At 41.4% G+C, this 27893-nt stretch overlaps 4 protein-coding genes and 1 non-coding gene across 9 annotated transcripts; 2 read left to right on the top strand and 3 right to left on the bottom strand.

Annotated features, from left to right (window-relative positions):
• Positions 1–332: 332 nt before the first annotated feature.
• LOC115058014 (protein ABHD8-like) lies at positions 333–6543 on the bottom strand. 2 transcript variants are annotated; one of them, XM_029525295.1, is made up of 6 exons: positions 6505–6543; positions 6256–6377; positions 3321–4147; positions 3028–3198; positions 2673–2889; positions 333–2548 (listed from the first exon to the last, which is right to left on the bottom strand). In XM_029525295.1, exons 3-6 carry the CDS (start codon positions 4136–4138, stop codon positions 2336–2338), a joined length of 1419 nt encoding a protein of 472 aa, XP_029381155.1. In that variant the 5' UTR covers positions 4139–4147; positions 6256–6377; positions 6505–6543; the 3' UTR covers positions 333–2335. The 2 variants fall into 2 exon arrangements, with proteins under 2 accessions (XP_029381155.1, XP_029381154.1); XM_029525294.1 differs by lacking the exons at positions 6256–6377; positions 6505–6543 and having other exon boundaries at positions 3321–4162.
• Positions 6544–8156: 1613 nt separating this feature from the next.
• On the top strand, positions 8157–9880 carry mrpl34 (mitochondrial ribosomal protein L34). Of its 2 annotated transcripts, none has more exons than XM_029525452.1 (2): positions 8157–8280; positions 8999–9833. In XM_029525452.1, the coding sequence occupies exons 1-2, from the start codon at positions 8225–8227 to the stop codon at positions 9318–9320; spliced, it is 378 nt and encodes a 125-aa protein (XP_029381312.1). In that variant the 5' UTR covers positions 8157–8224; the 3' UTR covers positions 9321–9833. The 2 variants fall into 2 exon arrangements, with proteins under 2 accessions (XP_029381312.1, XP_029381313.1); XM_029525453.1 differs by having other exon boundaries at positions 8164–8280; positions 9002–9880.
• A 567-nt stretch (positions 9881–10447) lies between these two features.
• LOC115057890 (DET1- and DDB1-associated protein 1-like) lies at positions 10448–13333 on the top strand. Of its 2 annotated transcripts, none has more exons than XM_029525133.1 (5): positions 10448–10799; positions 11019–11084; positions 11327–11378; positions 11637–11698; positions 11815–13333. In XM_029525133.1, the coding sequence occupies exons 1-5, from the start codon at positions 10791–10793 to the stop codon at positions 11917–11919; spliced, it is 294 nt and encodes a 97-aa protein (XP_029380993.1). In that variant the 5' UTR covers positions 10448–10790; the 3' UTR covers positions 11920–13333. The 2 variants fall into 2 exon arrangements, with proteins under 2 accessions (XP_029380993.1, XP_029380992.1); XM_029525132.1 differs by having other exon boundaries at positions 10450–10799; positions 11019–11099.
• A 452-nt stretch (positions 13334–13785) lies between these two features.
• Positions 13786–26246, bottom strand: LOC115057816 (anoctamin-8-like). Of its 2 annotated transcripts, XM_029525030.1 has the most exons (18): positions 25904–26246; positions 23587–23697; positions 22495–22627; positions 21732–21870; positions 21480–21576; positions 20956–21072; positions 20689–20816; positions 20281–20442; positions 19077–19229; positions 18649–18775; positions 18315–18370; positions 18147–18221; positions 16908–17405; positions 16524–16700; positions 16216–16407; positions 15977–16108; positions 15674–15784; positions 13786–15159 (listed from the first exon to the last, which is right to left on the bottom strand). In XM_029525030.1, the coding sequence occupies exons 1-18, from the start codon at positions 26082–26084 to the stop codon at positions 14497–14499; spliced, it is 3252 nt and encodes a 1083-aa protein (XP_029380890.1). In that variant the 5' UTR covers positions 26085–26246; the 3' UTR covers positions 13786–14496. The 2 variants fall into 2 exon arrangements, with proteins under 2 accessions (XP_029380890.1, XP_029380891.1); XM_029525031.1 differs by lacking the exon at positions 25904–26246 and having other exon boundaries at positions 22495–22586; positions 23587–23631.
• trnak-cuu (transfer RNA lysine (anticodon CUU)) lies at positions 19545–19617 on the bottom strand. The gene has a single exon. It is a non-coding gene; the product is annotated as a tRNA-Lys (tRNA).
• Positions 26247–27893: the final 1647 nt, after the last annotated feature.

The following is a 27893-nucleotide window of genomic DNA, read 5'->3' on the forward strand; positions in this document are numbered from 1 at the left end:
TCCGGCTACAGTCCTTACTCCGAATAGATAAAATGCATTATGATATTTTTCCCCTAAAATGTATGTATACAGTTTTTGTTTTTAAGTAAAATATACTAATGGCGTAAACTATCAGGGATAATTCGCCAAATTTCTAATTATCTTATCGTAACAATTTTAATGTAATTAAAAACAAAAATAGACCACATAACTGCAGTCCAACAAGCAAACAGAAACAACAGTAGACTGTGAACATCGGTTTTATTTCATGCCAGGAAAGGCACATTCATACATTGAATCCAACTGTTTTCATAGGTTATATAATGTTATATGCATCTACACTTAGGCAATGCATATATTATGATTCCCATGAATAATTGCAACAATAGCATTAGCACATGTTGTTAACCACAAAAAGATATAGCACATATGAGCACTGACAATTTGTATATGCACACTTGTAGCATAAGAGGAAGTACTTGTGCACCCTGTAGTCCATACAGTTTTACTGACCTTTTACACCAAAGGAAACATACAGTACATTGCATCAGCAGCACTTGTTGGTTTTTGGAAAGTCCATAGAGAATATATAACTCTTTAGAGTCGTCTGTGCCAAGTCAGTGTATTTTCTTTCTATTTCTCTCTATTATGTTCCAGTTGCATAAGACCAGTCATGTGGCATTCGCATTCTGTCAAAATGCATATATAACAGATCAGCATGATTGGTACAGATGTCCCTCTTTTTAAGGGGGCTGTCTCCTTTGGCCAACTTGTGTTTATTTTACACTTTGGACACCCAGGATTAAATTCATCTGTTTATACATTTTGCTACTCAAAACAGTATAAACCTTTCAGTCAACCAATAAGTACGGTCCTGGAGCATAATAGACTGTGCTTTTAAACACACCTTACTGTCCCACTATGAGACAAAGCAACACTCATGAATGAATGTCTTCCAGTGAGCAAAATGTCAGCTCTTTCTTTCAGTCTGACACTATTAGATAAATAGGATGGACTGTAGAGTAGTAGAGGATCAATACAACCACAATTCATTATGGCAATTGCTGTTATTTTGGAATAAATGCAAATAATACTTACCCAAGAGGAACACTCATTTGATTAAAGGAGTGTACTGTGAATTATTCAGTATGAGAATATATAGCAATTGTCAGTAACACCCCTCAAACCTTTTCATATTCTGAATTCATGCAGGGCCATAGTAATCCGTATCCGTAGGATATTATATAGTTTTAAGGAAAGAGCTGTTAGAATAAAGCAGGATAACCATTAGGCATCCATGTTTGTTTACATCTGGGTTCATTTGGGGTTTTTTTTTTTTTTAATTTTACAACCATTTCCCATTCATTTCAAATTTAATATTTAGTCATTTTCATGCAACTATGAATTGAAAAATGGTTACATTGTGCTTAACATTGCCACATGTAGCTTTCTGAATTTAGATTTTATATTAGAGTTCATTAAAATAAAAGTGCTGTCATTGGAGGTAGATGAGCCAATTTGACTGACTATAGCTGTGATTGAGTCTTAATATTTGAAATGCTGTTGACTGCACAGTGTGAATGTGGTAAATGGTGGCTTGTCTGAAGTGAATGTTCATGTACTTCCTTCAGGCATGTAACTTAATTATTAGTTATATTTTTCACATACATCGGCATATATTAATGATTTAAACTGGTTTCCTTCCACTATCCAGTCAGTATTTGATAATAAATTCTTATTATCACCAGCAGAATTTTATGGTGACCTTCATTCCACCATCACTCTACTAAATCAGATGTATGATTCTCCAGTCCAACACATTGCTTCACCAGCTTGTTACTGAAAGCGTCTGTAGGATTGGCTCAGTAAAAGAATAAGTTAATAATCATTTCATATAGGTAGGACAGAAGCTCTGCAGGACGTCATAGAATATTTGAGATAAAGGTGAGGAAATTCCAACACCATTTCATGGATTTTATGTCATTTGCATAAGTTCTTCAGTTCTTCCACAGAAATATTTGACATACAAATCACAAATGGCATAGTCCTTTTGAGCTCCAGGTATTGTGTCACTTTATAGACATGACATGATGGAGCACAGGCTTGCATCAAAAAGCAAAGCAGAAACTGACTGTATTTGCATCGGTTCCTCTTGTTGTTGTATCTGTTCCATCGTTCTCTAGGTGGCACTATGTCTAAGTTCCACTTTATCTTGAAGCACCAGTGGCCACCTGCATCCTAAAGATGTGGCCCTGTATATAACAGCTCTCAGCCTTGGAGCAGCCTTAAGAACACATCCCAAATGCCAAAAATGGCCTTCTGCTTGGTTCTGTAATTAAACTAGACTCCTCACTGTTTATTTCTCCAAATGATTATTGATTTTCACTGTGTGGAGAGTGTCACTGACAGCAGCTGTCATCTCTGTATCTGTCTTGCAGCTGTCTTTTCTGGACATGTCAGGCTCCCATAGGAAGAACTCATGTAGGAGGGTGTTGACCGTGTCAGGACACTCCATCATGACCATGTGACTTCCTTCCTCAATGACTTTTAAAAATGCAAACAGCAGTATCTGCAAGAGGAGGAAAAAATGAATGCATAAGATTACAATAGCAGCAAACCACATAAACATGACAACTGGTATCAACAATAGCATGATATATCAGCACTCGTTCAGAAACCTAGTTGAACTATACCTCTGCCATGCGTTGGTCCTCATCCATGGGTACAAACTTGTCGCACATGCCATGAACAAGAAGAATGGGCACAGTGAGCTCAGCATGATAGACCTCATCACCCTCAGGCCAGTACTGGCCACTCATCATGGCTCGCAGGACAAAAGGAGACACATTGAAGGCATTGCCCTGCTTTAACAGCTGCTTTTCTTTGGCACCCTGGCGTGCAAATCCGGCTCTAAAAGTGTATTACAGAGAAAGGATACTTCATTTTTAATAGTCCATTTCCAAATATGGCATGCAACAATGCAGCAGTTACTCTTCTGTGGAATTATGTGTTGGATACTTTTTGGCTCCACACAGATCAAGATCTTACTTAAGAAAACTCCAGGCCAGACAGGGTGACAGACAGTGAAGGACACAGGATGGCAGCTGGAAAATAGAGCAGAGACTGGGCTCCAGAGCTGTGGGACCACCTCCGTTGATCATTACCACTTTATGGACCAAATCAGGATATTCATGGGCCAGGAAGGTGCAAAATGACACTCTGGAAGAGATATAAGATGGATAGTATGTAAACAGTCCGTTGAAAACCTTAGCTGTAAAGATTGTTTCAGAGGCTATTTCAGTGGTGAAAGACTTTGAAAAGGGTGTCCTGCAAAAACTCACCCATATGAATGGCCAACAAGAATGTTGCGTTTACGAGCGTATCTCTTAAAAATAGCTCGTAGGTCCTCTGCCAGGGCGTAAAAAGTATAAGCTGCTGCAATCTGTGGGGCAGTACTGGCTCCATGCCCCGCCAGATCCGGTGCAATGACCTCGTAGCCCAACCGAGAGAAGAATTCCAGTTGGCTGCTCCAAATGTCCAGAGAGCCTCCCACTCCATGCACGAAGAACAGCGCTACATCTGAGTGTGTACCTTTGCAACTCGAGATCACCCTTGTTGAGTCAATAAATACTGTGCGCTTAGGCTTGCGACGGCGGCGGCGAGGAGGTGGAGCAGGTTTATGTTCTCCAGGAGGAGGAGGAACTGGAGGAGGAACAGGATTGGGATCTGGAGAAGAAGCCATGTCTTTGTAGTCGGCCAGCTCTACTTCCACAGTACTACAGGGCTCCAGATCCCCATCCTGACACTGCAGGATCTCAGAGTGCAAAACATCACCAAGATTCTCGATCACCAGCTGGCCGTTGCGATAGACTGTGATCTTCCTCTTGCAATGGACACTGCTCCCGGTGCTGCTCTCATTATCCTCCAGAGAGCTGTCATCATCACAGTCACCATTTGGCTTCCCTTTATCTGAAGCTTGACTTTCCTTCACCAAAGGCTGGCGCTCAGGGACTATGTGCCGTACACGAAGGACTCTCCCAGGTTTCACCTCAACAAACTCAAATCCATCAGAGGGTTCTGATGACCCCAGGGGCAATACCAGGTCAGCAGCCTTCCCAGTCAGGCAGCACAATATCCCCTCAGTGATGCTGGTCAGCATTGTGCTTCCCTGCAGAAACGGCATCACACAGATACAACAAAGCAGATCATCACTTAGATGTTTCATTGAATAAATAGCACTATCAGACTACTAAATGTAAAAAAAAAATTTTAAATGGACAATGAATGAACATAAAACCAGGTATGCAATGCTCCAATGAACAATTCCATGTGCATGTGTTTCTCACAGGCATAAGTATTATAAAGGATTCAGATTTGTACTGTTGGCAAATGCCAACAGCTCACCACGAAGAAATTGGTCCCAGCTTGATTCCCATAAAATTAGGCCCAAGCTGTTTCCTAGCAACACAGTTACAATGCAACAGTCTTTATCCTTTCATCAGACCACAGGCAGTGCTGGGTAAAATGAAAACACTCCAATAGCATGGATGCTTTTAGTCTGATAAGCAGGAAAGCACAATGCAAGTTCAAAATAACACGGCCAGTATGAATGTACAAGCCGCTTTTGTAGAGCTCAAACAACACACTCACCTCGGTATTAAAACCAGGTTAACATGCAGAAGCTCCAGTTTCATCAACAGGCAACATAAAAACAATACTTGTTCCTTATGTTAGTGAAGGCTGAACGTTCACATGCTGACCTAGACATTTGCTATTAATAAACCCTCCGTTTCACATGGTCAGAATCAGGATATATATATAAATAGAAAGCATCTGTCATATGGCCTGACTGCATACAATGTCTCCTACCAACATGAGAGCAGTTTTCCAGGCTATATTGTCTCCCATTTATATGAGACAAAAACACTCATTGTCTTTCTGCTCAGGTTCAGTCACAGCTAGACTGTACATGGCCATGTTGTGCGAATTAAACATAGTTACTCCTCACTTGTCATATCAACGCAGGCTGGTTATCTCGGGGAAACATTGTGGGAAGAGTCACGTCTACATGGTCGGGCTTTATGGTATCCTGGTAACAGAAACTGTGAAGCAGACCTCTACATGCACGTTACTGCCTACAGAGCAGTCACATTACTGTCCTTATTATACCACACATAGCATTTAGACATGTTGACATGTTGAGAGAAAAAATGGAACAAACATGAATGGTTTACCTGGTGCATGTCTGTGTGTGCACATGAGGGTCCGTGTGAGCATGCGTCTGTGTGCATGTGTTTTTGTTGGTAGGATGGTCTGAAGGTCAGTGCATGAAGAGATATCCAGTTGCTCTTAAGAGCTGAGTGTATGTCTTTTTGCAAATATAAACACGGAGCCTTGACAGGATGCAAACAGACACTGCTAGTCTATCTATCTCCTGGTGATGGTTGACTTTTTGCCATTAAATCACATCAACTACAAGTGGAATGTGATGAAGAGGTGGTCATTTGTGACGGTAGTGAAACCTAAACAACACAGCAGGATGTAGTTTATCCCAGTTCAACATTCTGGATGGTCGTGGTATAAAAAATATATCTCAATCTCTCTAACAGAGAGCTAACTACAGCAGCTCTGTCAGAATGGCTGAAGGTTACCCAGCCAGTACTCTCCATATTTGTTTTGTTTTTTTTGTCCGCATTGAATAATGTATAGGTTGATATATCTGCCAAGTCTTACACTAACACACATTCGGTACACTGTGTGCTGCTCTATTTTCAAAGCGTGGGCTTACACACAGTAGCCCACAGCGGTGCGCAGTCTGACATGATACCTGCACAAGAAATGCGTTCATGTGCAAAAATGACAAAAAAAGGCCCCATGCTTTAATGCATTTTTTGGTTCTACAAATCTATGATCCCAAAACACCAAGCCATAGACTAGGATATTAGGCTGCAGACATCAGTAGTTTAACATTAAGCATCATGTTTCACAATAATGAAAATATAGCAGACGAACAGTTTTTGTTGCAATCAGTAGAATCCCCTAACAAATATGTTGGGGATTAAAAATCCGCAGTAGACCGTAATTGCAAATATATATGGTGTATAGATATTTTCCATCAAATTATGAATAAACAACACTTGATGGACTTGTTATTTTTGCACTGTCACAGGACAAATCCATGCAGCAGCATTGCAACTGTTTATTGATGCTAATGACAATTGTACCATGAGCATTAGCTCATTAAACAACATAACGCAATCAGCTTCGATCCCTTACCTGCAGAATCAGATGACTGATGTGATTGGAAATCTGCACCGAAAGATGACAGTCAAGGACCGACGAAACTGAAGAGAGGAAAACGCTGCATCTGGTGCAACAATTCGTCTATTCTAGATGCGCTGCAAAACAGTGGATGCTCCTTATTAGCCTCGTTAAACTGCTGTCACAGACGCTGAGGGGTTCGCAATGGGAAAAAAGGCATGCATTGGTAAATTTGTGTCAATTGCATTTTAATAAGATACCCACTACGATAACGGTGTTTTCCTCCCTCGGCATCCACTGCGCATCCAGGCCGGACCCTCCCCGCCCCTGCTGCCCTTGTCTCCGCCGCAGCCACAGCAGGCTCCGGGCATCTCGGCTCCTGAATGACAGTTTGCGGGGCGAATGGAGGAACGGTGTGCACTGACAGGAGGCCAATAGGAGAGGTTTTCCTCTCTGTTGCTAAGGCTGAAAGAATGCCAAAGCCCGTCTGAATGCGTGTTTGCGACCGGGGACAGTGAGGAAAATAAGAGACTGATTGTCCCTGCAATTTATCCAAACAAACAAACGCGATAAGGCCGGGACGTGCTTCATAAATTCTACACCTAATTTTAGTCTGAACTGGATCATCATGAGCAGACATCTGGACACGTCCTAGGGCAGTTGCAGCATCACTGACACAGAAAGAGACAAGTCCTTTCCGTTGTAGCTTATTGCCTTAGTTTGATTTCCACTTACAACCCAGAAACACAGTGGGACCACCGGGACACACCCGTGCCTGTCACTGAACAGACAGCTATGACGCTTCTGGGGCGGGGAGCCTGTGAGTCAACATCGCTGTCTGGCAGCCACTGTCAATAACAATTATTATATGTGCCCTTGCCAAGCAGGTATAAGCCAATTACATTAATTATTCCGAGAGGAACTTATTTTGTATGGAACATTTCCCTCCCACAAAACTAAAAAAAAAAAAAAACTCGCATTGTTATGCACCTGGCCGAAACTTGTTTCATTGTCTCAGTTCTCCTAAAGTGATTTATAATTGTATTCTCCACACGCCTCATTTTCTCATCCACAGCACTGAAATGCAGACATATCAGTAAAAACAAGGTCAATCTACCCGCACATACTGCATCTCTTACATTACATTCTCACTGTGTATGATCATTTGTCATAGTGAAATCATTCTGAACGTTTATTTTTTGTAGAGACTTTTATGACATGTATTCTGCCTTGTTTTATTCCTGTAAGCCTTCACCAGGCATAGTGCTATTAATATTTAGTGATCATGTCTCTGAATACACAGACACCATTTTATTCACACACACACATCACAACTATTTGACCCTTTGACCTTTGACAGGAATTGCATACCAGTGGTGATTTATAAGTATAACATAATATGATGATATCATTTTCACCTTTTTTGAGTGAAATCAATTGCAAAATAATTGAAGTCTTGCCCTGCAGTGATTTATGATGATTACACTTGCAGTCGTATAAAGTCATATAGGGGACAGTGTGTGCTATAGTATTTAAAATAAGAACTGATAGTTTCTCAAAAATGAGAAATTAGGAGATTGAACTCTAAATGTCAGCCTAGGCCCTATCCTAACATTACTTTGGCACAATAACGACAGCTCAGATTCTGTTGTTGTACCCTGAGTATAAACTCACAGGCACAGCTGACGCTTCTCCTGCGGACCGTGAGTGAAGTCTCCTGACTGGCCGGGACTAATAACCATAAACCTTGATTCAGAACCGTGAACTTCGCCAATTAACTGTGTTATCAATGAAATATTGTGCTTTTGGCCGATATAGGTTAACCTCGAAGACCTTACCCAGGTAAATAATAGGATATTAGCAAGAATTATTTCAATTGGCTGATAAATCGGAGCCAATCACCGTGCTTCTTACAGGAAGGTGGTTAGCATACCTCTGACATTCGTTGTCTCCATGTCTGTGTCAGCTGCATGACTATCTCAAAATGAACAGCATACTGTCGTCTTTTTCCAGACTGCGGGGAATCTACAGTTTGAGCAGGTAACCGAGCTGCTGTCCTTCAGCCGAGACAGTGACGGCAGGCCGGCTGCGCTGCTTTACGATGCTAACATTGACAAACAGCTTAGCTGGATGCTAGCAGCGTGAATAGCCTCATGAAGGTGGATAGCTACTGAGAAATAAATAGTTGCTTAATACCCGATCTATCTATATCTTAACGATGTCGAGACATATGGACGTCCAGATAAATAAGTTTATAAATAAGGATGAATCTATTCCTCTATGTTTAAGAACGACTACACGTTTCGTTTTTAGAATCCTGATTGAAACGATTCCTGTTTTTATAAAAGTTAAATAACAAAAAGTTGTCGGGACTTAAAAACATGTTTCAAATCTGAATATGAATACATTTCATCATGCATCTGCACTACCCTACATGAATTACAACTTGTGTCTCAGTAGATCTGTGGCATAATATTAGAGAGTAGTATGTCTAAGATAAGATAAGATAAGATAAGATAGACTTTATTAATCCCTTGGGAGGTCTCCGTCAGGGAAATTGTTGTTCCAGCAGGTACAGCACCGACAAGAACAGTAAAAGAAAGCACACAGTTTGAAATATATAAACAACAAATGTACAACCATAAATATTCAGTGTTTTTAGTGTCCCATCTTCTCCAATCCCTCTTTCTTCCTGCTACTCCTCCCCCTCCCACCCAGTCTTATATATGTGTAACATTAGTCATATGTGTTCTTTCAGCAGCATCCCTGCAGGCATTGTTGCAGCAACAGGTCCCTCTCCAGTCAGGTTGTTTAGTAACTGGATTGCACCTAGAGCGGTTGCAAGACCTCAGATGTCCGGATGTGGGCCGCTTTCTTCACATGCTGAGGGTTCAGCAGTGTTCCCCCAGCTTCCCTGGCGTTACCAGCAGGTACGGACACGGAAAAGAGGCACAGAGTATCAGCCCAAGAACATCAAACGCAAGAGGACTCACGGCTGGATCAAGAGGATGAGCTCACGAGGAGGCATAGAAGTGGTTCTAAGACGCATGTTGAAGGGACGGAAATCACTCTCGCACTGAAGGTTTCTTTGGAAAAACCTGTTCAGACGTTCAAGAAAGACATTTGTTCTGGAATGCTGGGGAAGCCATGCAAAGAGGAAAGAAGTTGTTCATGAAGTTAATTCGTGATACTGGGTGTGGGTTTAGCTGGGTTGGGTTCAACATTTCCCTCTGCATTCACATACTGGGCAACAACAAACAAAAGTCATATTTTCCTTGAGTTTCACCTAGTTTGTTAAATTGGGTGCAATTTCATTGACATTAAATAATACTCAACATATTTTTTTTATCAGATTTGTGGATTTTTTTTTTAGTGCTTGTATGATATTTGTTTGAAAGAACTGTTCTTCATTAAAGCGGTTTCCCATCCATTTACGACATTTTACATTATTCAACTCAGGGTAGTCACAAAATTCGCTTAGCTGGCTTTTATTTTACAAAATAAGAAGTATAGGATTAAAAGTTGTCACAATCAAAATACAGACAAGATAAAATGAATACCAATTAATATTTTAAATTCCAGAAAGCAGACAAATGAGAAAATGCATAGCAATGTTTTTCATTCTCAAGTGCTTCTTTGTAATTTAATAAAATATGGTAAAAATAGTGTGGAACTTATAAAAAATACACATGCACATGTATTTTACAGTACTTGGCTCAGTCTGAAAGAAATCTTTGGAACACTGGGAAGTTCCAGTTGTACTATTCTAACGTGTTATGTGACTGATTAAAATAATAATAGTATCCTTATTAGTAATAATAAATGGCCAGAACCCGAAATACTTTATACCCAGGGGCAATCCAGTCATTACAAGCGCTCCAGAACAGTGGTAGAACTCCAGATTTTACGAGAATATACACATAAATTAAAACAAAATAAATAAGTATGATAAATAGAAATGTCTCGGTAAAAGATATTTAATTACTATTCAGCTTTGCGTTAAAGCATCGTTGGCTCAGCAGCATCGGGTAATGGAAGCACAAAAACATTGTGAGTCAGGCAGCCAGGCAGCCATGCTGCAGGTTCTGGCCGTGTTGTTTTCCCTGAAGCTGCGTGTACCTGTTACATAATCACTTTCCAGCCAATCAGCGCCCTCATCTTCTCTCTGCCTTTCTGCATCGCTCGCCTCTCAACCAATCAGGTACGTCCAATCTCGGAGGTGCCCGCCCCTGAACAGACGAACAGCAAAAATGGAGTTGTGATCCAGTAGCAAGTGAGCTACAAAAGGACGTCCGACATCGATGTTATTACCTCTAGGGGGTTAGAAATAGGGTGAAGACAGAAGTAACGCGATGCAACCAAGTCAAAGTGAGACGTAGTTTGTGTTTTGTAGCAATTGTAAGTTGCTGTCGAGCGGGGGAACAAACCGGGTGTTTCGGCTACGACGATCACAACATTTAGCAGCTAGCCAGCTAAAGAAGTACCATCTGCTGGCCTTCATCGTCACCGTGCCGGGCTGGCCATCAAACCAGGAGCGTGACTCTGAGAAAATGGAGAAGGTCAGCGTTTCATTGTTCAGCTGTCGTGTCCGTTTGGTCGGTTTTTTTAAATATCTGAATCGATAGACATGTTGCTTACGCAGCGTCTGTCTGGTTAAAGGACAGTATGGGTTGTTCCTGCTCCGGTACTTGGCCTTACCGGCTGGGACTTCCCAGGAGTTACTTCTGCAGACACACAAACGTTTTCCTTCACATTGTTCTGCTCCGTTGCGTCCACAGGGAGATTTCCTGAAGGGGCTGCCAGTCTACAACAAAAACAACTTCAGCAGATTCCATGCAGACTCTGTATGTAAAGCATCAGTAAGTGTTCCTGTCTGTAAAATTCAGATGGAAGCCACTAGTTTGACGTCGATGCTGTAATTTAAGTCTTTAATTTAAGAGTATTTGGTGACTTGGTCGCACGATGTGTGAAGGTCACGCTCACATGTTAACGTTAATGTAGATCTATGTTGTAATGTGTAAAACAGTGTAATACTGCTGCTACACTGCAAAAGTATATCTATCTATCTATCTCACTATTGTTTTAGAACCGCCGACCATCTGTCTATCTTCCAACCCGAGAATATCCATCAGAGCAGAGTAAGTAGATGGACTGAGGTTTCTTCTTCAAGTCACGAAACTGAACATCTCCTGTTAACAGACTGTGCAGTGTCTTTGGTGATATGTTTTAGTTATACTCGCGAAAAACAGTTTTCCCGAGCACAGGAGACATTCTTTGCTCAGCCATGGTCTTAATCACAAGGAAATTACCTACTCTTCTAAATGACACTGTAGGAAACAACTAGTCTTTTGTCTTTGTTATCATCATCAAATAAGTCTTTGTTGTTTTGTCTTCAGTCATAGTCACGGAGAAGACAAACATCTTGTTGCGATATCTTCATCAACAGTGGGACAAAAAGGTAAAGATTTTTAAAGAGGCTCGCATGTGAAGCCAGTGATTGTATTATCTGCGTCAGTGGAGGCACGCTTTCTGTTTTGTTTTGTAAGATGCATTCTTTCTCTCATCTGCTATCAGAATGCAGCAAAAAAGCGGGAGCAGGAGCATGCAGAGGGGGAGAACACAGCACCTCCAAGGAAAATTGCCAGAACAGACAGCAGAGAGCTGAATGAGGATTCATAGAGAATTGTGCTGTCAGTGCACATCCTGCAGAGACTGACCGACACAAAAAATTTACACACAGATCCAGGATGTACACAAGCCTTGACACAAAGGCAGATAGGATGAACATATCTCAGACCACAGACAATAATTTCAAAAGCAGAGAGATTTCTGGATCCAAAATCTTTTTTTTTTTTTTCCTCCCAAATTATTTACACCACTTTCCTGCTATATCTTTTCAGTCCAAAAACCTATGCCTCAGAGTTTAGTCATAGTGTGAAATAACATATGTCTACCTCCTTTTTCTTAAACCCACATATGCTCACAGAGTTTTCCTTTAAATTTGCAGGGAATGAGATGATTGCTTCTCTGCCGCCATTTATGGTTTTATAATTATATCAGGTCTGAGATATGCATGCTTTAAGTAAGTATGTGTGTGTGTGTGTGTGTGTGTGTGTATGTATGTATGTATGTATGTATGTATGTATGTTTAAAAAACTGTTTCTATACATATATATCAGTTTTTTGTTTCTTTTTCACTTTTAAGTGATGTCAGTGGCCATTAAAATATTATTTAGCTCTATGTGAGCATTGTCGTTACACTGACTGAAAATAAAACTGCATTTTGTTCCTTGCATAGTTTGATTATCTGTTAAGGACTTGTTAGGGTCTGCGTTGTGAAAAAGATGAGTGTTGAAAGATGATTCCAGATGAATAATAATTTATTGCCTTAAGTGGAAATGAATTGAGTTTTCACTGTCTTAGATCACAACATTGGTTTACATTGTTGCTTCAGGAAGAAATGAACCACTGCTGAACTGAGTTGATATTGGCATGTAGTTTCAATAAGGTTGCATTTAAGCTGATAAAGTCATGTTAGAGGATGCAAACGCTTTTTGTACAGTGTCACCTGAATTTTTTGTGACTCATGACTTTTTTGGTAACTCTTTATACAAGGCAGATAGCTATGTGTAAATTTACACTTCAGCTCTACTAACACGTAGGCATCTTGTAAGGGCTGCTGTCGAGCCTTGTTATAAATGTGCCATCCATGTATGCTCATATAAATGTCAGTTAGTTGAGCCATACTGACGGAATAGATGTTTGCATTTACAGCAGGGCTAACTACACAGTCTTTGTGTGCTGCTTGTGGCATTGGTGATGTTCATGTTTCACAATTTTTGTAAAGTTGTGCAGTGTATATATTGTCATTGTTCTGACCCTTTTTGTGAGACATCAGCCTGACCTCATGTCTAATCTTACCTATGTTGGCCAAATTGTTACTTTTTTCAGCCAAATTGTTGGTTGGAATGCACAAAGATGTACTTTGTTTGCTTTGCACCTTACTGTTGCACATTTTGTATGTCACATTTTCAGTGTTCGGCATTGCTTCCAGTCTAATTGGTTTAAAATAAATGTTTTATGGTTCATGGAGTATATTTTCACATTTAGCTTTCACTGGTAATGTAAATCAAACTAACTAGCATATACACTGTGAGTTTCTTGTGTATGACTAAATACGTACAATATTTTATTTCCCCTAGCTCTTTATAGTTGCTAATTCCACTTTTGTGATATAGGTTGTATCACATCACCTCATTAAGTCTGGAATGTGTCTAAATTTTTTTCACTTTATTGGATAAATGCATGGCAATTTCAGATCTTGTCTGTATACAATACATACATTATTACTAACAGTAAAAGCTCTAACTCGCAAATGGCATGACATTTTATTTGAAATTATCTTTTGGTTTTATTGTCAGTTTTTATTATTATAGAAGAATATGCCAAAGAAACTAAGCTTGCATCTAGCACGTATATCTAGGAAAGAAAATAACCTACCACTGTTGTCTGTCATCAAGGGATATTTATTAATTCTTAACAAAATCAGCCAGTGCATTATCTCTTGAAGGATGTTTATTCAAGTGAGATATATTTGCATCAGAGAAGTACATTCACTAATTTATGTAGTAAAATAATTCATAGAAAAACAAAGTTAAGAAAAATATATTTTTCATGGTCACAGTGGATATAATCTGACCTATTGCAGAAGAATACAATGGCTTTGAAAGTGCTTCAAAACTTAAAAGACATGGTGGACACGTAATGCATGCACATGGAGCAACATGCACTCAATACAGGCATCACACTGAGAAACAAACCTGGCATGGTAAGCTGCTGTCCATGTCCTTTTGAAAAGAGGGCTCATTGATGATCAGGTGCTTGTTTTGTTCTGTGTTTGTTTTTTAAAAAAGATCCTTCACATCCACATAATCTGTTCTGGTGAAGTTAAAAACCAGGCAATCATGCAATATTTCAACCTTAAGCAAAGGTTTGTCAAGCCCCGTTCAAGTAAATATACTCGCTGTACATATTTTTACTTGGAAGCTAGATAGTCAAGTGTTAACTACATTATAATACTTTGTGCGAAGTTAGTTGCATGACGATTCAAAGTCTAACGCTTGTCGACCATAAAGGTGGTCAATGTGACTAACATGTTCTCCTACAGTACAGGTGTGTCCCTGTATCTCTGTGTTGCCCACACATTTCTACATTGCTCTCCATTCATAGAAATACAATGCCATGGCTCCACATTTATTAACTCTTTGAGCCAGTGTTTTCCAAGTCAGTCAGTTGCCTTAATTCTCCTTTATCCGACTCATTAGAGGGTAGTTCCTCAGTGGTTGTGTTTAGGTCATACCTGTTGGGCTGAGGGTTAGCAGCCTGGCTCAGTGGTTGTGTCCCATTTGCACACACAATCGTACCCTCTGACTTGCTGAAACTGAACAGCTTCCCAGGACTGAATGTCCTGTTTGGGGACTGTGACCTCTCCTGGCCACTAGGGGGACCTGAAGAGGTCACAGTTGACCCTGGCATCGCTCCAACAGCCACCGCTGGCTCTTTTTTCACCTCAGGCGTCTTCAGGAACTTCAGGAATCCCGGGAGCTTTGCCTCACCTCCTGTTGGGGACTGGGCTGGTGAGCGTGAGGTACTGGAGGAGAACTTCCCCTGAAGGGGGATGATCTGCTTTAGCTTCATCACATTGTTGTTTCCCAGCAGGGAGCTTGGTCTCTTAGGCTTGTCCCCCGGCTTGTTTCCCGATGCTTTGTCATGGTGATGCTGGTGCTGCGTGTCTGCCTTGTGGTACTCGCTCTCCTGACGGGCCTCAGCTTGTAGCTCGGCCTGACGCTGAAGCTCTTCCTCCTCGCGCCGGCGTCTGAGCTGCTGTTGGAAGTGCTGCTGGGCCTGCTGCTCATGCTTCTAAATGGTGAGATGTTAAAATGGAGATCAGAAGAGGAGATAAAGAGAGTCACCATGAAAGACAGGGAGAGAGAACTGGATAAGGAAAACAAGAATATACTTTTACCAATACAAACTAAAATTGGTGGTGCTTCCTGAGACTACCTGACCCCATCTGCCCACCATCACGTCATATTTTTTACTGTAGAAGTTTTCACAGTTCACACAAGTGAACAGTTTGGGAATTGTTTACCCTTGTATTTGATTTTGATTTGGGTCATTTGCTGTTTGCTTGTTAACTTTCAATGACAAAACTAATCTGAAAATGAGGTGCCACTGATGTGATGCAACACTATACAGACAAACATAGTCAAACACACAGTTACTCGTCATGACCAGTGGGAAAAAGCTGCACTAGTGTACATTTTTTGACAATGTACACTAACAGACCAGGGGACACACAGGCGGGATATGATATAGCCAGCAGCAAGCGTAACGTCGGCCGAAGGTCTTTCAAGCTATGATACAACTATACCTTGAAAGCTTCCCTTCGTCGGTACTCTAGCTTGGCCATCTCTTCTGCTACCCAGCCAGGGATATCAGGGATGGCAACATGGATGACGTACTTTAGGAGGATTGCAAAGTGCTGTAAACCATGAGACCATAAAGGGACAGGCTCAACACACAGTTACATCAGGGCACAATAACATTTCCTAGTCTAGTCTTCCGAGGATAGCTGGCCATGCAACCATTGTATTTCATTTGTATTAAAAAGGAATAAAACTCTTATTTTTTTAAAACGATAAAACTCTTCTGCTGTATTTAGTACAGTTTATACCTCCAGTAGGACAATGGAGATGATGGTCATCTCAGGACTCAACCAAGGGAAGAGACGCTGGAGCTGCCCACACTGACCAATCAGGTAACAGTTTACTATGATGGCTATCAAGCCCATAGCTTCCATTGCAGTCTGGTTTTGAGAAAATGAGAACAAGAGAGAGAAAGAAATGTACAGGCTATCAAGTGGCCTCAGCGTGCACACTCTAGGCTGGAAAAATACCCCCAAAAAATCCTGACCTGCCATTGTCCGATATTTTCAACTCTCTGTCCAAAGGGCCTCTGGAGGCCAGTGCAGAGCTTCAGAGCATCGCTGCGGATCTCGATGATGTTGTTGATAAGTGCGCACATGGCCGCCAAGGGAAAGGCAGAGGAGAAGAGCACCACATAGCCAAACTGAATGAACATTTCCTGGTAGTCCTGAAGTGTATCCTGTTGGGGTTAAACATTTCAAAAATGATTTTAGATATATATTATTTAATACATTTATTCAAGATATTTTGTAAACTGTCAAAATTGCATTTGTCTGACTGCAACAGAAGTCCCACCTCATAAGTCTGCATACAGCTCTCAATCTCAGCCTGGGTAAGGGTGACAGTTTTAGGTTCTTCTGGTGGATCGATCCACGACTTCTTCTCCTCTTTCCCCTCACTTATGTTCTTCCTTCTCTGACAGAGTGAGTAAGATTCCTTCGGCGAGGAAACTGTGGCATTCTCCTTGGTGTCCTGTTACAGCAAGAGTTAGATGACAACGATTTCTTTGTGACTATTAATATTTCTTAAACCCTGCAGCCTTGCAGTGGATGGTTTCATTCTGATCTGTGTCATATTTTAAATTGTGTTGGCAAGAGAGATGTATCTGAGCAATGATGTTTGGACAGTTTTAGAGCAGAGTGATAAGGAGTGTAGAGAGAGGAAGAGAAGACTACATACTTGTGTTAACAGTTCACAGTCACTGTCCTCGTCACAGCTGTCAAAAATACTTGATGGATCCATCCCTTCTTCAACCAGTGTCGGACTGTCCTCCAGGAAGCTGTCATACCCCGCCTGTGTTTCTGTGTTGACATCCTGGTAGTCGACCTTCTCGGTGAAGCTGACTTTACGCTGTTTCAGAACACAGTCGTTCATGTCCCACTCTTCTTCAGTGAGCCTGAACCCGGCCTTCAGATCCCCTCTTCTCTTTGTCTCTGAGTTACTGTTAGCAGTGTGAGTGACAGGGATCCCTCTGGGACCCAGGAAGGAATATGCCGTCATGGAAGCTTGGGCCTTGCCCAGAGCCAGGCGGCCATATTTGAGCATAATGGCTTGGAGTAACTCCCAAAGCACCTTAGGGGTGAAGACACCCAGCTTGTTTTGCTCATACAGATAAGGCTGGAGGACCTCTTTGATGTTCTGGAGGAACTGGCGAAAAATCAGAAGTGTGGCCAACATCTGTGAGGAGGAGGAGGAGAAAATCTGTTACTCTGCTTAATATGCTAAATAATAAATATATCAATATTGTTTAGAATCAATTATCAAGCATGTGATGTAAATTGTCACTTTGACCACAACTGATCCACAAATGACGATCACTGCGTGACGTCGTCCCAGGATATTCACTTCACAATCATACCACATCATATGGCATCAAAGCAGAAGAACTCAAACTTCATCCTCTTACATATGAGAAGATAAATTGAATTCAGTACCAATAGGGGTAAACTGGTCATTTTGGCCAGAGTAGACCATGTTATTTGCTCTGCTTGTACGGCAGATCTGGACTGAATGGTCCAAATTGGTTATTTCTTGTTGTATAAGTACTGCTCTGTGTTTAAAAACATGTTCATTGACAGAACACCACCCAGCGACGTTCAGCAAACTGTCTGGATAATCATGAAGCATCCTGATCTCAGAAAAGACTCAACCTGAGCAACCTAGCAAAAAACATACATAATGTAGATCTATTAACTTACATAAACTGTGTGTCCTGCACACAAACTGAGCTCGAACCACAGAGAAAGGTGTCTGACTTCTCTAACCTACCGGGGGTAAAGATCCCTGTTCCGACTCGACTATGTTACTACTGAGCATACTTTGTAATGCAATGCTTCCGTGGTTTTCTGTATTAAAATATTGGCCAAGTTGAACAGAAATGATAAGATTCTCTGCCACACTGCTAACAGTTGTTACTACCTCCTTAAGTCGCTCCATGTCCTTGAGGTAGAAACCAATGTAGAAAAGGCTAAGATAAGAATTGATGAATTCAAACTGTAAAATAAGAAGAAAATATTACGGGCAGTTAAACACCTCAGTCAAAATTAATTATCTCTATTCAATCCTAAACATTGAAGCATGACTTACAAAGACCATCTTGATGATGAGATTATTCTCGTAGGCACTCTGAAGTCTATAGTTCTCTGGATAAGAAAACGACATAAGCTTCACTCAGTGTGCCCATAAATGACAAAAGAAAATGTATGACCTTTAAATGCCTGCTCGGAAATCTCCATAGTAAAATGCTTTTCACACCAATACTGAGGTAACATAAATATATTCACACTATGAAGGTGTCTGCCCGAAATTACAATCATGGTCAAATGCATTCCACTTTATCTCACTTAGTGATTCCTCTCTCATGTATTACAGAGATTATTATTCACGGTTGTGACTGGGGAGTTGATTTCTTTTCTCTCACCCATGTCATTGAGCCAGTAGGCAATCTTCTTATACACCTCGTCACATATGGTGACAGTAATGGCCAGAAGTATCTTAGGAATGAATCTTGTAATACCAGGTAGCTCCTGAACCTCCATCACCACTTCCTGCAATGTGAAATAGAAGCATGATTAATATTTAAATAAGTCCTTTTCATATTGGTATCTTTTCTTAAATGCATTTCTATTATAGATCATATCTATTTTCTACAAAGCTATTTAATGCATCTAAGAGTCTATTTAACTTGTTTTAGAAAAAGATTCAATTGTAAAAATCTTCACACTAAAACCAAAAACGTTGCAGATGTTAAGTGGCATATATTACAGATTAAGAAAGAGCTAATGAAGTGAAGAAGATGTCAATCATCTTCTTTTAACTGAACTAATTTGCTGTATTTTCCATTCAGACCTGCAGTTCCAGGCAGAGGAGCATGGCAAGGAAGACAAAACAGAGACAGAGGAGGCAGATGGGCAGGCTGACCAGCCATCTGAACAGGGCTCTCTTCCAGGGCGGGTAGTAAAACTCCTCACAGCCTGTTATGGGACTGCAGCGCTTTACACCCTGCAGAGAGAGACTTTATTTTCATGATTGCAATAATCTTAAGTCTTGATGTAGTCATTTTTACCCAGAAATGGACTGTAAATATGTCAAAACTAAATATAGATGACCAATTTCCTTTCATGCTTATTTAACAGGGGCATTGGTTTTTGACACTTTTACCTCAATTTCCTCATATAACTTTCAACAGGTACAAAATAAAAAATTAATTCAGAGTGCTGAGCTGGGTGCGCGCTACAAGATATAGTGCCTTTGTATGCTCTACTACTCGAAAGTTAAACTGCTGTTGTCAGGCGTTTGACCCCAGAAAATGCAAAGCGCCCAACGTGGGGCTCGAACCCACGACCCTGAGATTAAGAGTCTCATGCTCTACCGACTGAGCTAGCCGGGCTGCTGGGTGGGCCACTTTCCACATTCTGTGAGAAATGGGTTAACCAGCCTCTCACTGCAGCAGCAGACACCACCATTCAATCCTAGTTTGGCCACTCTCCCCTCACCCACCGTTTCTGCATTCCTACAGAAGGTCTGCCAAAGTAAGGGTTGCATGGCAGAGTGTAAGTGGAGTTAAGCTTGGATCAGTACAGGCTTAGTGCTGTCCAGACAGGAAGTGCAACAGGAGAATGGAGGACATACAGCAGAGGTTGGACCTTCTGCTACATTTGTTTAAAACTCACATAATATCACTATATCTTCTAGATAACTTTTAATATGGTAGACCTGAATTTCCATTTAGAATGACCAAACCAGTACTTTTATTTTTATACTTCCTGACATTGGTGAAACACTAAAACCATCGACATTTATACATTTAGATGTATTTGACCGCAGAGCCATCAAAGTAGGGCATCTATCCATTGTCATGGTGACAGCTACAGCTACAGCTACAAGTGAAACTTGATTTGGAGTGACACTTGGTCGTGAAGGGCAGTGGGTCCGTTGTGTGTGAAAGACACTTGGAACTTTGAGTTTTAGATTTTCACAGCTTTCACAGATAACACAATATAAAAGCATAAATGGCTCCGCCACTTCATCTGTCTAAAGAAGCAACCCTCACCCTGAACTGTGGCCTGGGCTCCTCCAAGGACTCGGCCGGTGTATCCAGAGTGCCCCATCTGTATGCTAGCTCTGCCTCTCGCCTCTTCCAGCGCTCCAGAAAAAGTGTTGCCCACACAACGTTGAAGAGGGCAAAGACCACACAGCAGATGTCCTGACTGGTCTGTATGGGAGCACAAGACAAAGAACAAAGATGCTGACAACAAATGAAAAGCAAATCTGGTGCCACTGATTTATTTCCTTCTGTGTATCTTCTGTGTGCTGCTTCAATTTGTTGTAAACCGTAATTTTATTAAAAATTTGAAAGACAAAGTGACATTTGACAACAGCAGTAAAGACAGAACCACAAGCTTAAAATCTTTGATTCAAACTTTTGAGATAAGAAACTAAAACTGTGTAATTAAAGTACCTGGTCAGCCTCTGCTAGTATCCAGAGCAGAAAGCCAATGACAGCAGGGTAAAGCATGGAGTTGGTGTAGAAACCCAGCCAGGCAAAATACATGCCGATTTTCACTCCAAAGTAGTCACAGATATCATCTGTAAAACAGTATACAGGTAAATAAAGATTGCCTGGTATTAAACAACTAACTAAATGAACAAAGTGACAATATAACTCCGGCCTGCAGTTTAGAGACCTGCTAAGTTTTCTTCAAAACAAAAATAGCGTGCTTCTTACCCAGAGGCTGCCTTTCGCATACAGCCTGCACCCAAGATGTCATTAGCTGGTTGAGAATCCTCTGCTCATGAAGAGGAAACATTTGATGGATCACACCCCGGGCTACCAGCTCTGGAACTATAAATGAAAAAAAAAAAAACAACAAAACAAAACACTTTATATCTACAGTAACCTTTGGTTCATTTTTTTTCTTTATCACTGTTTCATTCATTCATCTTCCACAGCTTATCTGTTTCCGGGTTGCGAGGGGTGCTGGAGATGACACTGGGCGAGGGGCGGGGTCACCCTGGACAGGTCGTCAGTCCGTCACAGGGCAAACACACAGAGACAGACAGAGAGAAACAACCAGTCACACTCACACTCAGACCTACGGACAATTTAGAGTCACCCAAACATGATGTCTTTGGACAGTGGGAGAAAACCCACACCCACAACCCGCAACTTTCTTGTTGTGAGACAACAGCGCTAACCACTATGGAACTGTGGAACACTGAAAAAGATACTCGCGATAAATAACATCATACTGATTGGCTGTCCCTCCAGGAAGTGAATGTTGTGAAGCACCTCCCCCTGTTTGGCACGCAGGTTGTCCAGCCAATACTTAATGATGCTCTGACGCTCCTGAACACAAGTACAGAGAATGAATGACGTGATTAATGCAGAGACTATTCAACTTGAGTAGAATCAAAATTTGTAACCTCGACAGCATCCCAAAAATATTCACGGTCACGCTAACATATGTGTGACATATGTAGCCGACAGTTTTGACCTCTGACCTGTGAGGTAAAGAAGCACAGCTCGCTGTCTATGTTCTCATAGATGTTGTCCTCCTCACAACTAAAGCGTCGCATCCCCCCACCATATTGCGGTTTGACGGCCTTGTGCATGCCCATCTGTTCTGCTCCTCGCAGTAAACTGAGGGGAAGGAGAAAGGTAAATGAAGAGCAGCAGGATGCAGATGTTCGACACATTAAATGCATTACGGACAACAAACGTGGATACACACAAACACAACTGGGAGATGGCGCTCAGTGTGGCTTCTGCAATGGACATTTTTGGAAATACACCCCTCATCTAACTAACTCATCTAACTTTAGATCTTAGAGTTTCAACATTGCATGTTCAAAATCAGACACCCATAAAATAACAGAAAAAAAATATCAGAAATGTGTGTTTCCTCATCTCTTATACATATACATACACTCAGGATATTGCCAAAGGTATTTGCTCACCTGCCTTGACTAGCATATGAACAAGTAGTTTCCAAGGTCAAACTATTATTATTTTAGGCTAAACTAAAATAATAATGAGTATATTGTAAATCATTGTATAAGATAAACCAAAGACAGAGTGAAATGTAAATTTAACCAAACTAACCGTAAATCATAAAATCAAGCACATATCACATCACTCATCTGTTACTTAGAAAAGTGCGGACCAGCAAAACGTTCTTCACTCAAGGCAGTTCACCAAACACAGGAACACAAGTGCCCACATATCCACCCACAATACAAACACACACAGCTCCAGGATACTTACTTCTCAAAGGTTGTCGTGATGAAGAAGGCATGCGCCTGCGTGTGTTTATGCTGTCGAATCTGAATGCTGACTTGAGGGATCCCAACACGAATCTGATTCAGAAGCCACAGCAGAGTGTGGTCATCTATTGAATCTGTAGCAAGAAGTGTTTACACATTTAGCACACGTGGCGTCGGTCATGAGCAAATGCATTTTAACAGTATGACCGTGAGCATCAAACTTCATATTTTGAAACAAAAAGTAATTAACCAGAATTGGCATTAATTCCTCTCATGTTTGCAGATGAGTTTGCCAAAGGCATGAAATGATGAGTTTTCTATTTCATGAAGAAGATAAACCAAAGCCATCATTCCTGACAGAAAGGACCAAGCAGCAGGGAGTGGTGCCAGTAAAAGGTCAATCCAGCGGAATCCCTTTGTACATATATAACAGTCCTTTTCTTCTGCAGGTTGAAAGGACTATCACCCACTTGACTCCAATTTGAGTGCAGTTCAGCTGACTCAGCACTCTGTGTCGTTCAGCCATTTTATTCCTTTCTGTCATAATCATACTAATGACACTATTTCACACATAAATTTAAAACAGCTGAAATTCAAGAATGAATTGTTTTGGAACCCTGAAGTAATTTTTAATATTCCTACTAAGCTGAATGGTAAAGTCATAAGGCCATGAGGTGTAGGACTTGTGTGGAAAGTGGCAAAAACATTTCCAATGCAGAAGAGGCCTCCATCAAACGGAAGAGGACCCTTCCTGATCAGTAAGGTGTGAGGCGCACTGGCAAAAGAGGTGACTGATGGTCACGCTAACTGGGCTACTGTTTGGTGATGGAAGAAACCTCCATCCTATGAGCAGACCTTAATATGATCAAATGTTCCCAATTCACAATTTATGCACACACCTGCAGCCTCCATCAGGATCCTGCAGAGGTGTTGCAGATGGTGTAAATGGACGAGCTCTAATTGTTCCAGGAGATCATTTTTAAGTCCTAGTCATACATCTGAGTGGCTGGCTGACCACCAAAGACATTTAATAACGACGCACTGTTCTCTCTGCGGTGAAGGACAGATGCCATACTGCAGGAGCCGGGCATACCTGGGAATGTCATCAGGATGTCACAGTTTTCGGTGGGCACCATCTTTAGCCAGGATTTCCGCGACATAATGTAGTGTCTGGCCTGGAGAAGGCGCTTCCCAAATAATTTATCTGGAAATGGAAAAAAATGGGGCAACAGGGAGAGAAGGTGAGAGTTAGTCAGATAGGAGTGGATGCATTTGCATTTGCCTCCAGTGCTGCTTACAGTGGAGAGGACTAAGCAGAATGTGTGTGCGTGTGTGTGTGTGTGTGTGTGTGTGTGTGAGTGTGAGTGTGTGTGAGAGAGGGTACAGGCAAATGTTGATATTTTCTCATCACGGTGATCAAGGACACAGATGACACAGGTTTGTCATTACTATCACTCTGCCACACATCGCTGATGTTATTTCTTTATATATTCTAGATATTTTCTATTGCCATGAAGACAATAGAGCACAAATGTCAAAATAATCACCCAGCCAGTGTGAAGGTTGGCTGTGCTGCATCAGTCATATGACTTTGAGCAAATCCAAACAACAAATAGATCATCTTCAAACTGGCTGGTGTGTAAATAGTAGCCAACCAGTTTTTCAAACCTGCCAATAAATGAAGGCAAACAGAAGGCCTTGGGTTTAGCGGCACCGTGACCTTGTTTGGACATCATCACAATATAGTATTGAAATCTTCATCCTCTTTCACATTTTGGTCTGTACATTTAAGTCACACTGTCAAGTCCACACACTCGGTGTAATGCAGCCACAGGGACCGGTCAGCTTCTTCATTGTTCACATCCTGCAGCGCACCATAATTGTATTATCACATCGCCTTCCTTCACCATGTCGTCATCATTGCTGCTGTTATTTCCTCCCTGCATTGGTATGTTTAAGGGACTGTAATAAAAACCTGATGAGCTGTAATGTATGTCAGAAAACAATGTTCTTCTTGCCTTCCCTCAGAGCTGCACTGCTGATCAAAGATTTTGTCTGGAGACTTTGTTAGAAATATTATGAGATGTATAAATCACTGAGCAATACTGCTGATTAAAGTGTGTGTTTGTATGTGTGTGTGTGTGTGTGTGTGTGTGTGTGTGTGTGTGTTTATGCCAGCATTGTGTGTGACATACTGATGCAACCCAAGAAGAATCAGCGACATCCAACACTTTTTTTCTTGGTCTTGCAGATGCTTTATGTTTCTGTGTACTTCAGACTGACTGGTTCTCTCGCTGTCTCAGATATCATTGCTCATCTAAGGCTGAATCTTCCACAAGACAAGTCAATAGAGCTGCCATGCAAAGCTCTCTGCCAGGCAGAAGTAAAGTAAACATGTATGTACACATTCAAAGCCGAGATTCTGGTGCGCTGCGAATGCACAGCTGCTGCTGCACATGGCAGAACAGTATATTGTACCTCGTCTGCAGTTTTCCTTTGCGAATCAATAGGTGATGTTCATTAACTGTGACATTTTCACCACGGTACTTGTGTTCATCCAAATTTGTTAACCATACAAAACTATTTCCAAAAACTGTTTTTGAAAATAGAGACAGCATGATCAGATTAAATCTGCTCTTTGGTGTGGATAGACACGGTGTTTGTCATTCATACATCTTATCAGCATCACAAAGCTGACACACCAGAGCTCGGCTGAAGGACTAAAGACTGGAATTAAAAATGTGGTCTTTATTAAAATGATGCAGATGGAGGCATGACACTCTGCCAAGATCACTTCAGGCTGTGAAAGGTCACACTTTCAACCTTTATGGCCCTAAATGGTGAATGGTAATCATGGTGACACAGACTGCGGTGAGGCAAATACTTCGATATACTTGAGGTTTTCTCCGATGGCTTTTACATTAGTTGGCTCTGTGGAAGTCATTTGCAGGAGGCTGAGTGTCTCCTCCTGACCAGAAGTGCTAACAACTAAATGCTTCACAGATGGAGGGCCCTGGATCGTGACAGCCAGCTCAATAAAGGTTAGAAAAATGTCAACTGCTGCTTGCAAACACAATGTGATCCTGGATAACCCACCAGTGACAAAAAAACTCAAGTCAAAAAAGGGGGACAATGCTGACATCCAAGCCTGAAACACAATCCCTCCTGTCCTCAGAGTGCAGAGTCTGAGGACAGCACCTGAAGACTACTAAACCCGGCTCTTCCCGGGCCTGTCTAGACCTGAATGCGCACTATGGAGCGGGAAAAGGGAGGAAGATCGACCCATCTGGTTTCCTGCGAGTCATCCAGCCGAGTCTACTGGCCACCAATGGATGCACCATGTTGCTCGTTTTAAATCACACCCTCAGCTCATCTGTCGTGCTGTCACTGACGGCTGCTTTGGCACTCACCGAGCACCGCGGACGGTGACAGGGATGTGAGCTGCTGGATGTTGCCGGTCCTGTGCTGCTGCTCGCTCGGCACCGTCCTCTCCATCCTCTCCGCCGACCCGTGGCCGTCGTCGACGTCTGCGCTGCCGCTCCTGCTCACAGCCGCATCGGGATCCGCAGCTTCAGCGGCCGCCGCCTGCATGGTGCCGGACAGACGGTCCGGGAGGTGGAGGGGCCGCCGGACCGCACGGAGGACAGACACTTCGTTTACTTCGCATGTAAAGGGGAGAGCCTGTGTGCGTGATGGATGAGGGGGGACATGATCATGCGTGGATCGTGACTGAGCAGTGACGACAGAGATCGGTGGTGGTGGTGGGGGGAGTCTGAGGAACAGTGTCCTGTTTACTCTATCAGGTGGATCAGCCTCCTTCAGCTGGCCACTACAGCCTACTATGTCACACACTGAGACACTAAACATTTCCTATTGGTAGAAAATATCTATCCCAGGCCATGTGATGCCAGCAGGACCAATTAGGAAATATTTTATAGCCTATATGTTGTTCTCACAGCTTATACAATGACAAACAAGTGCAGGACTTGTATGTGCAAAAGACCATAACACAGTGACGTTATGGTTAAAGGGCTGATATTTAATGATGACTTCTTCTCATACGAGGTAATGGATGTCTGAGACAGCTGGCCAAAATGTTTCTACCTGAGGCTGATAACTACTGCATCTGTGTGTGCAGTGTAAAAAAGGGAGAGGTCCAATAAGCAGCCAAATGTCATAAATGTCATGCAAGGGACAGTAATGAAAACACAATCTGTTTACATTTCACTTTGACATTAGCTGTTTCCCCCTCTTCATTGACACCAGTCTTGATATTTTGTGCTAAAGCTAATATTTTTTAAAAAAGGGAAACATTTAAGTAATTTATAGGTGAAGCATTTCCTAAAAAAATTATATTACTCCCAAACATACACTATGGGGCAAATTGTCATCCGGGCCCTTTTCAACAGTACTCTGTAAGTGTACTGAGAGTGTAACTATAGCAACATGTGGTACCCATGTACCTGTGTCTCATTTTATACCAACAACATCATGAAAGTGCTTCAAACAACACACCTAAGATGACAGTCATTTAATTTCACTAATTTATTGCCCTCAAAATTTTCATTCCACATTCCCTGACAACCATCCAATAAATTCATGTTGCATATCAAATATTGTAATATATGTTAAAAAAAAAAACAAAAAAAAAACTAACACGTGATTTTCCTCAATTTCTAAAATGGCAATATCTTACTGCGGACACTAGATAGCAGCACTTAGCAGTTCATGGGCTGAAGCCACCAAGGAGGGTCCCAGCTGCTAAAACATTTTACAGATTTGAAACTAAAAAACGTAATTATAACGCTTCAACTAAAATCACAACACTACTTTCTAAAGTTTTGTTCTGTTATTTTCCAAAGCCAGAGTTTGAACCTATAATGTTTGCTGACTCCTCACTACCAAAGACACCAGTTTAATTCACATTAAACTGTCATTTAGTTGACTGAGCCAAAGTAAAAATTCACCAAAACACTCTTTAACAGAAAAAAGGAGAGAAATTGTTTAGAAAATAAAGGCCTTAGACTTCTGGGAATTTAAGAAATTATCCTTTAAATAAAACTCTCTGACTAAAATGAGTTTGGGCTGCCGTATCGCACTCACTTTTCTCTGTTTGATTTGGACATTTAGGCACAAAAATGCAGTTAACTGATAAGAGCACAGTTGCCTCCAGACAATGTTTTAAGCACAGAGGAAAAGAATAACATTTGGTTTCATACAAACTAATGTTATTTATGATTTTGTTTGACTGAGTTTGACAGGGTCAAAGAGTGAATATCCTCCTGCTGAATCATATTGGTCCTTTCACCTAATGTTAACCTACATAGTTTCAGTCTCAGTATTGTTTTTATGAAATTGATGATGGGTGTCTCTAAGCGGAAAACAATTAACTGCACTGGC

The sequence above is a fragment of the Echeneis naucrates genome, chromosome 17 (assembly GCF_900963305.1).
Source record: "Echeneis naucrates chromosome 17, fEcheNa1.1, whole genome shotgun sequence".
Lineage (NCBI taxonomy): Eukaryota > Metazoa > Chordata > Actinopteri > Carangiformes > Echeneidae > Echeneis > Echeneis naucrates.

Excerpts from the sequence above, each read along its gene's own strand:
- LOC115057816 (XM_029525030.1), bottom strand. The coding sequence starts at position 26,084 with ATGCAGGCGGCGGCCGCTGAAGCTGCGGATCCCGATGCGGCTGTGAGC. Across the intron at positions 21,871-22,494 it reads ATCACGACAACCTTTGAGAA|TTTACTGCGAGGAGCAGAAC; the intron begins GTAAGTATCCTG and ends CCTTCCCCTCAG. Across the intron at positions 20,443-20,688 it reads TACTAGCAGAGGCTGACCAG|ACCAGTCAGGACATCTGCTG; the intron begins GTACTTTAATTA and ends GCTCCCATACAG.
- LOC115057890 (XM_029525132.1), top strand. Across the intron at positions 11,100-11,326 it reads ACTCTGTATGTAAAGCATCA|AACCGCCGACCATCTGTCTA; the intron begins GTAAGTGTTCCT and ends CTATTGTTTTAG. Across the intron at positions 11,699-11,814 it reads ATCAACAGTGGGACAAAAAG|AATGCAGCAAAAAAGCGGGA; the intron begins GTAAAGATTTTT and ends ATCTGCTATCAG.
- LOC115058014 (XM_029525294.1), bottom strand. The coding sequence starts at position 4,162 with ATGCCGTTTCTGCAGGGAAGCACAATGCTGACCAGCATCACTGAGGGG. Across the intron at positions 3,199-3,320 it reads CTTGTTGGCCATTCATATGG|AGTGTCATTTTGCACCTTCC; the intron begins GTGAGTTTTTGC and ends TATCTCTTCCAG. Across the intron at positions 2,890-3,027 it reads CTGGCCTGGAGTTTTCTTAA|AGCCGGATTTGCACGCCAGG; the intron begins GTAAGATCTTGA and ends ATACACTTTTAG.
- mrpl34 (XM_029525452.1), top strand. The coding sequence starts at position 8,225 with ATGAACAGCATACTGTCGTCTTTTTCCAGACTGCGGGGAATCTACAGT. Across the intron at positions 8,281-8,998 it reads GGAATCTACAGTTTGAGCAG|CAGCATCCCTGCAGGCATTG; the intron begins GTAACCGAGCTG and ends GTGTTCTTTCAG.